Consider the following 8,707-nt stretch of genomic DNA (forward strand, 5'->3'; position numbering starts at 1 on the left):
CAGGGAAGCTCTCTCCTCTATCAGGGAAGGTGCACAGAGGTCTGGCGTTCAGATCTGCCTCTTTGCTGAAGATGTAGGCCCAAAACAGGGCCTGTCCCAGAAGATGTGTTGCCTCTGCAGTTTATTCACTCACCTGCACAGACTAGCCACTGAGGGACCCTGGACACAATATGACTCTCTCACCTGCTCCGGCAGGCAGAGCCCTCACAGGTGACCACTTTTCCTCTGGCGAGGAAGGTGCCCAAATTTCTGGAGCCCGAAACAGGGTCTGTCCCAGAAGTTAGGTTGCTCTAACCTCTGTCCCGAAGCTGTGTAGCTTCTGCGGTCCACACTCTTGCTAGAGCAGACTGGAGCCTAAACGAACTGGAGCAAAGATGGCTCTCCTTCTAGCTCAAGCCTTGAGACTCCTCCCTGGTGGACACCCCTCCTCAGGTGGGAAAGGTGCTGGANGACTGGAACCAGAAACGGGATCTTTCCCAGAAGCTGTGATGCTTCTCCAGGCCGCCCTCTCCCAGGCAGTGCACCGGAGCAAAGATGGCTCTCCTGCCGGCTCAGGCCTTGAGACTCGGCTTTTTCTTTTTTTTCTTTCTTTCTTTCTTTTTTTTTTTTTTTAAGATTTATTTATTTATTTATTTATTTATTTATTTATTTATTATATGTAAGTACACTGCAGCTGTCTTCAGACACTCCAGAAGAGGGGAGACTCGGCTTTTTCTTAAAGACAGAGAAAGAACATGAAACTTGGAAGGTAGAGAGGTGGAGGAATTGGGGAACAGGAAAGAATATGATAAAAATATATTGTATGGAATTGTTAAATAATAAATGAATAATAATAACAATGATAATAATAATGATGATGATAATAATAATAATAATAATAATTCATTACTGAATTCAGAATCATGTGCCTTGCCCCTGTGTGTCATCTTCTTTCTTTCCCATCTAGATTTCAGAAGTTGGGCTAACAGCACAGAGACACAGCTGAGCACAGAGCATACCAAAAACAAAACCTCATGCTAATCTAATACCAAGGCAAAAAAATAATTGCTGGCCTATTGGTATTTGTACAAAATGATAAAAGAAAGCTAGTGTTTCTTATCTAAACTTTCATGACAGTAAACCCAATTTAATGAAGTATCCCATATCTTAAGCTAAACTTTCATAACACTAAACCCAATTTAATGAAGTATCCCATAATATTCAAAAAGTTCTTTTGCATGGTTCTAGAATCTTCTTTTAACCTGAGCCTGAGAGTAGATGTGAATTTTTTTTTCATGGATCTACTTGGTAAATTAAAGTGACCAACTTCGTGTTGGAATTTACAAATGTGAGGGAGGGAAACAGAGAGCTAAACTTTGAAATTCAAAGGCCTTGAAGCCTTTGCAGATGCTGAGCATGGTGCATGCTGGGATCCCTGCGGAGAGTTTCTAGGGAAGGCTTCATGGGACCTTGCCCAGACAGATACACTTCTTCCACAAATACCTGACCCACTTCTGCTTTCATGTTCTTATGCAACAATTTTAGAAATAGAAAGTGGGGGTGGGGGAAAGAAAAACATGAAGACCAAATACGGCTAGCAGGGCTGTTTTTTAGCTCTAGTTTCTCTGTGCAGCCTCCAGCTGATTCCTCTTATAGATTTCACCAGATGGTTTTCTTTTTTTACTTAAGGTATGTTTTTGCATTTATAAAAAGGAAATGGAGAAAAAAAGAAAAGAAAAGAAAGAGAGGGAAAAAAATCCTACCCACAAACAAACACCTTTTCTCTTGGGAAAGAATTCTTGGTTGTACTAAGTTGGGTTAGTGAGTTCACCCTTGACTTTCTCCTAAACATACTAATGAAGGTACTTTTGACTTCTCTGTTGGTTTTATCTTTGAAGATACTATGACTGTGGCATGGTGCAACAATGAAAAGCCAAGTTTGGAAGCAATGGCATAATCTCTATTTGGCCACAAACCTTGCATTTGAATGGCTCCATCTAGAGAGTGGCTTCTGGGCTTTCCTGATGGGCCCCATTGCTACAGAGAACCCCTATGGAGCCCTACAGTTGAGTCTTTCTTGGTGAGATGCAGTGAGCTATGCATGCAGCTAGGAAGAGTGAGCCACATTCATAGCATCTGAAGCATGAGTCTTTAAAGCTCAAAAATAAAATGACAAGCAGAATACATCTTATCTGTATCTCAATGAATGGCTTTGAATACTCCTTGGGGTAGTCACCTCACTTTGGAGATACCGGCCTGGGAAGAGGTCACACCAGTGCCTCTCATTCAGGAAATATGACCCTCTTGTAGGGCAAGGTTGCTTTTTAATGGTGGAGTGTTTGTTGGTCTTCCCATGCCTTGCAGGTCCTAGCCTCACCCGCTTGCTTTCCATTGCAGAGTACACCGTCATTAATGAAGCCTGCCCCGGAGCTGAGTGGAACATCATGTGTAGAGAGTGTTGTGAATATGATCAGATTGAGTGCCTCTGCCCAGGGAAGAAGGAAGTGGTGGGTTACACCATCCCATGCTGCAGGAACGAGGATAACGAATGTGACTCCTGTCTAATTCACCCAGGTGAGTGTGCGATGGGACACCCTAAGCTGCTTTCACATCATCTGAGGTGATGAACAGGCACAGACTGAATGTTTGGACTCTGACAGGCAGCTATCCAGGCCTGTGGTGCCATGGTTATTAGGACTGACACAACTCGGCCAAGTCTGATGGCAGGAGAAGGAATCAGAGGCGTTAGTATTCTTTTTAATGATCAAGTGGTAAATCTGAGATATTATCCACTCATCCATTCACTTAGCAAGCTGACTGAGTAGCTCTTAGGCAGTCATGGGGAGGACAATGTGGTGTTTGTTTGTTTGTTTTTCAAGATTTTTAAATATTTGTGTTTGTGCATATGCATGTGTCAGTGTGTGCACATATGTGTTCATGCGTCCACAGAGGAGGGTGTCCTATCCATCCTCAGAGCCAGAGTTACAGACAGTTAGAAGCTGCCTGGCATGGGTGTTAGAACTGGACTCAGCAAGCTCAGTATATATTCCTAGACACTGGGCCATCTCTCCAGGCATTTTCTTTAAAAGCACATTGCCAACATTGCCAGAACTTACAGCCTGGTGGGTGTGGGGGGAAGAAACAGGTAGCTGTGATTGATGCTATGTAAGTGCTGGGATAGGGAGGCACCGGGATGAGAATGGGGTGTGGCAGAGGAGCGATCAGTGAAGACATATACTAAGCAAGGCGATGTGATGTATCTACTGAAGATGGAAGCAGCAGACTCAAGAGGGTCTAGGGGACTTGAGGGGCTCGGTTGTTGACAGACCGTGCAAAGGGCCTATTGAAGAGGAGGCATGAGGTTTTGAGGAGCTCATCCTGGGAGGAAAAGCACGTTCGTGCTGTGAGATGTGAAGAAAGGGAGGCAGACAAGAGCTAGTAAAGGAGAGCAATTTGGAGGAAGGAACAGGACTCAGGAAGAGTTTTTTCCAACATCCTGCTACGAGATTCAGGCTTTAGGAGATCTTTTGGTAAAGGGCTAAAAGTAATTTCTCTTTAGCTACAATTGGGAAAAGGACTGGAGGAGGCCAGGTTGGGGAGCAGGATGGGAGTGGGGGAATTAATGAGGACTGTAATGAACAATGAACGTCAGAAGCCTGGTGGAGAGTTAGGTGAAGGGCTGAGTGTCATCCGGGAGTGGGATTGGACCGGAGGAGAAGAGTGAAGGAAGGGAAGAGTGTAAATCAAGAATGGTGGATGTTGAGCTTCTCAGCATGCTTCCATTGTGGCTGGTGCTGAGTGTTTTCCAGTATGAAAACCCTGGAACTATCACTGCCTTGCATTCTGACTCCTCCCAGGAGGCTCATCTTGCCCTCTAGGACACATCAGATGGGAAACACAGACTTCAGGTGAGGTTTCTGAAGGCTGACGAATGAAAGATCAAAACTGTGCTGGTGGAATTTCTCTCATTTGTATGCTTCCTTCTCTTAAACATGGAGAATAGCATTGAAAATGAAACCAGGACTGACTTCAGTCCAACTGCACATTTGATTTCAGGAGAGATGCTTAGCGCCCAGCTTCCTGACAGGCAAGAACAGCTTACAGAGAGATAACTGAACAATGCCCCAAGATTCCTCTATGAAGGGACGCTAGCCACAATCTGCCTGATTTGAAATAGTTGGAGGGATGTGTTTACTGTTGGGTAAACACAGGGTAGCCTCAGCTATTATAAGGTCAGTCACATGATAGGCAAGAAAATCCACAGGCAGCACTCGGGATCTGTAATCCCTCCTTCAGGGGTTCTGGTAGTGATAATTGGCTCTGGTGAGTGAAGGGTTCTCCCACACTAATCATTCCGCTACCCTAAAAGGCAAGCAAGGACAAGGAAAAGGGCTGCTTTGAAACTCCTTCTCAGAGCAGTGAGCTGATGATGCACAAGCAGCCACCATTGGGGACCCGAGAAGTCTCAGCATTTATCACTGGGAACCTGCAGTTTGTTTAGCTTTGTAGTTTATCAATTTCAGTCATTACCTTCTTTAGCATCTACATGAGCACATTTTAGGGCACCGAGAGTCCCTTCATGTCCTTTAGGCCTTATCCTGCAGACATGACTACTGGAATGATCACTTTAGCTTTAAAAGGCTTCTTGAGTTTCTACCATGAACAAGTCATTCAGATTTCATAGATGTTTCCAGGCCCAGATCAGTAATCATCCATTTCTCCAAGAAACTCTTGTTCTAAGAGCACAGTCTGGGTACTGGGGGTATTTCTGGCTTTTGGATTGTCATTGTTAATAGGTAATCATTTTTACTTTCTTTCTTTGTATGATATTTGTGCATGCAAGTGCACATGCATGCCTGCCACCCCCACATATACACATGCATACACAGTGATGGGAAACAAGACCAGCGTGCATGTTACCTTTGTGCTACAAGCCCAGACCCTGATGTTTTTGAGACAGCATCCCTCTGTAGTTCAGACTGTTCTTGAACTTAAAATCTTTCTAACTCAGACTCTTGAGTGCTGGGATTAAAGGTGTGGTCTATCTACCATGTATCTATCTCTCTATTAGTCTATCATCACCTATTTATCTTTTATCCCTTTATTATCTATTCTCTACTCTTAAAGAAAAAAATGTATGAAAATACTCAAGTCCATACATAGCAGTACAAGGGTATTTACTTCTTTGATTTTTTTCTCTGATGCTGAAAAACCATTTCCCATTAATATTAATGTAATTTTTTATCCCTCTCATCATATAGCATGCTATAGATGTGCAAAATAACAATAGCATTGTATGTACCACCAACAATCCTGCTGCATACAGTTATGATTCTTTATGGTTACCCTTGACTTTAGAATACAGGCTGCTGGATGTGTATAATCAAAATGCTATACTGTAAAATCAATGAATGTGGCTTCCGTTTTGGTGTTATGCCGCCTATCTAATATCGAGATAGGTTAATTGTTTTCTGTATCTGAAAATGCAAGGGAATAGGCACATGCATTTATTTTCTTTCCCCATTTCGCACACAGACAACAAAGCACAAATATTGCTAACTAGCTCATAAGATTGTTTTTCTTAACAATGTGTGCTGGAGATGTTTCATATCAGATAGATCCATTTTCTTCATTTCTTTTTACAGTTACATGTGACTGCATTTCATGAATTATTATAGTTAATTGTCACTGGGTTGCTTCCAGCTCTTTGCTATTATAAATTAAATATTTACTATCTACAGTGTTTGGAACCCAACATATTTAGTATTTTAAGGTTTAGGGAATGTTGCATATATAAGCAATGAGATTCTTGAAGGGGGCACCCAAGGCTAAATGTGAAATTCTCTTCTTATTTCTTATACAACTTATCTCCATAGTTTGAGGCAATTTTATGCAGTATTTTTAATATACCTTTGTTTTGGCTATTATCTGCCACACAGGCTTTCTATACTATTTTCTACTTGAGGTGATGCACACACACACACATACACACAAACACACACACACAATCCTATTTTGAACTAAAAGCTCTCAGATTAGGGATGTCCAATCTAACACTACAGTGAATGCTCTTAAACACAGCAATTAGAATGTTTACAGTTTATCTTTGAGGTAGAATCCTAGCAGTGACGTCAGGGGTCAAAGGCAGGCATGTATGTTGTTTTCTAGCTTTTGTCTAATTCTTTACAATTTCCTTTAGCACTCATGATGAGGGTATATGAGGGTAATGTTTTGTCAACCAGTGTAGCAAAATATGCCATCTGGACTTCTATCAATCCCATAGGTGGAAGGTGAAACATACTACGACTTCAGTTTACATTTCTGTCTTGAAAGAAAAATGATAGTCTTAGTTGTGGATAGATGTGTGGATATAGCTCAATTGGTTGAGTGCAAGCCCTGGACTTGATCCGCAGCACTGCATGAGCCCAGTGTGGTGGCCTCCGATCAGTCCCTGAACTCTAAGGTAAAAGCAATAGGATCTGCAATAGCTCCTCTGGCAACCCGTGATCTTCCTTGCGTGTTTCCTGCTGAGCTTTGCCCATCTTCATCTCTAGGCTGGGTTTTGTGGCTGAAACCTAAGGACCCTAATATGTAGCTGTGTCAAGGAACAGCATTAGCAGGGCTGTTGAGGGCAGTCTCTGAGTCCATTTGTCTCTTCAGTGACATGTGCGCAAGATTGGTGTTTGCAAGGCTCAGGTAGCCCACAGGGACTCAGTTATGGGGCAAAGGATGGGTTAGCCCCATCAATCATATCAGCAGCTTAGCTTCTCTGGTAGGAGGGAAAACAAAGTCAGGAGGGAATGGAAAGAGAACTGTGAGTCACTCTGCTATAGAGGAGAAATGCACACACACACACACACACACACACACACACACACACACACACACACACACACACACACACACACACACACACACACACACACACACACACGAAGCAAAGAAGCATGCTGCCAACCCAAGCAAACAGAGGCCATCTTCAGCAGTTCATTAGTCATTCATTCTCTAGGATAATTTTGATTCAGTACTATACTAGGTTCTGAGGATTTAATGCAGACCAAGATACAGACCTTTGCTTGCTTCGGCTATAGAAAAATGGCAATAAGCCAGTGACATTAGGCATAGACTATACAATGGTAAGGATAAGCCAGGTGGAATTATGGGAAAGCATAATAATAATAGTTTGTGATCTGAAAGTACTTAGTACTTACATGTCACTTTTGACAGGTTAATGTATTTTTAAACAGTACCAAGAGGCAGATACAATTTAATCACATCTTGACAGGTAAGGGCATTAGGGCAGGGCTGCGGTCTGTATTTTGGTAAGTGGGAAGAAATCATTCCTGCCTTTTCTCACTCTCTCTCAACTCTTCAGGAGACCTGGCTTTTGAGATGAACCACACTTGAACAATGCCCCAGCTCTCTCTGGTGTGCTCTGCCTGCAGGATCTCCCTAGAGCAAGGCTGTAGCCAGTTGTGGGTGCTGATTTCATGCTGTACTCTTGTTATATGAGCTCCTGACATAGACAAATACGTATAGAAACACGTTTGTCATTAGTAAGCGAATGATTAAAACAAAATGCATCGTAGACAGCAGAAGACTAATTTTTGTGCATTTATATACAGGTGGTGTGTGTGTGTGCGCGCGCGCATGTGTTCATATGTGTGTGGAGGCTAGAGGACAACATTGGTTGTCATTCCTCAGACATGGCCAATTGGTCTCTCACTGGCCTGGAACTTGCCAGGCCAGTTTAAGTTGACTGGACAGTGATTCTTGGGGTTTGCCCACCTATGCCTCTGCAAAACTGGGATTACAAATTTATGCCACTATGCTTAGCTTTTTTTAAACCTGGGTTCTGGGAGTTGAACACAGAACCTGGATTTTGTTCCCAGCCACCAGGTATAAGAAAGAGTGCTAACAGAATCCTCCAGATAACATTTTTTTAAAGTAAATTCTTTTGTTTATCTCAATTTTCTATTATACAACAAACATGAAATAAATTTGTAAAGAACAAAAACTAGTACCACGCTATCTGGATTCCATCATTCACTACAAACTAATTTGTTTTACTTTCTACAAAACCATAACTGATCATCAATGCTCAAATCCCCTCCCACATTCCTTGCTTGAATCTGGGTGAATCTCCTGCTCCTTGGTATAAGCAGGTTCACCTAGGATCATTGGTATTTTTCCAGGTCTAGATACCAGGGCAGAGATGGGGCTGTGCAGAGAGACATACAGTTTGTCTCCTGAGAAGATTCAAAATCTGCAAATGTGTAGACTAATATTTTGAAATGTTTCAGGTTGTACCATCTTTGAAAACTGCAAGAGCTGCCGGAATGGCTCCTGGGGTGGAACTCTGGATGACTTCTACGTGAAGGGATTCTACTGCGCAGAGTGCAGGGCAGGCTGGTACGGAGGAGACTGTATGCGTAAGTAGAGCCCTTGTGCATATGCACAAGCTCGGTCTTGGTTTAGCATCCAAGCCTCAGCTTAGAATACAACTCATGCTTATCTTGTTGGAATCTCGGTTTTGGAATGCATGTGGCTAGAGATAGGGCTATCAAAACAAAGATGGATTTCCATCTATCCAGGGTGGATAGTGGACATGTGTTTGGCATTGTGTTTCTAGAAGTTTCCTTATCTGGTTCTCAAGTTCACCTTTTGCTCAAAAAAGCCAAATCTCTCTCTCTCTCTCTCTCTCTCTCTCTCTCTCTCTCTCTCTCTC

General features: G+C 42.7%; 1 protein-coding gene across 1 annotated transcript in view; it reads left to right on the forward strand.

Annotated features, from left to right (window-relative positions):
- Positions 1 to 8,707, forward strand: part of Pamr1 (peptidase domain containing associated with muscle regeneration 1) — an 87,892-nt gene that overhangs the window by 29,252 nt on the left and 49,933 nt on the right. The window contains exons 2-3 of the mRNA XM_021193091.2: positions 2,377 to 2,553; positions 8,283 to 8,411. Coding sequence (XP_021048750.1) covers positions 2,377 to 2,553; positions 8,283 to 8,411 — 306 coding nt within the window. The remainder of the gene's footprint in view (positions 1 to 2,376; positions 2,554 to 8,282; positions 8,412 to 8,707) is intronic.

This window comes from Mus pahari, chromosome 3 (genome assembly GCF_900095145.1).
Source record: "Mus pahari chromosome 3, PAHARI_EIJ_v1.1, whole genome shotgun sequence".
In the NCBI taxonomy this organism is placed as follows: Eukaryota; Metazoa; Chordata; class Mammalia; order Rodentia; family Muridae; genus Mus; species Mus pahari.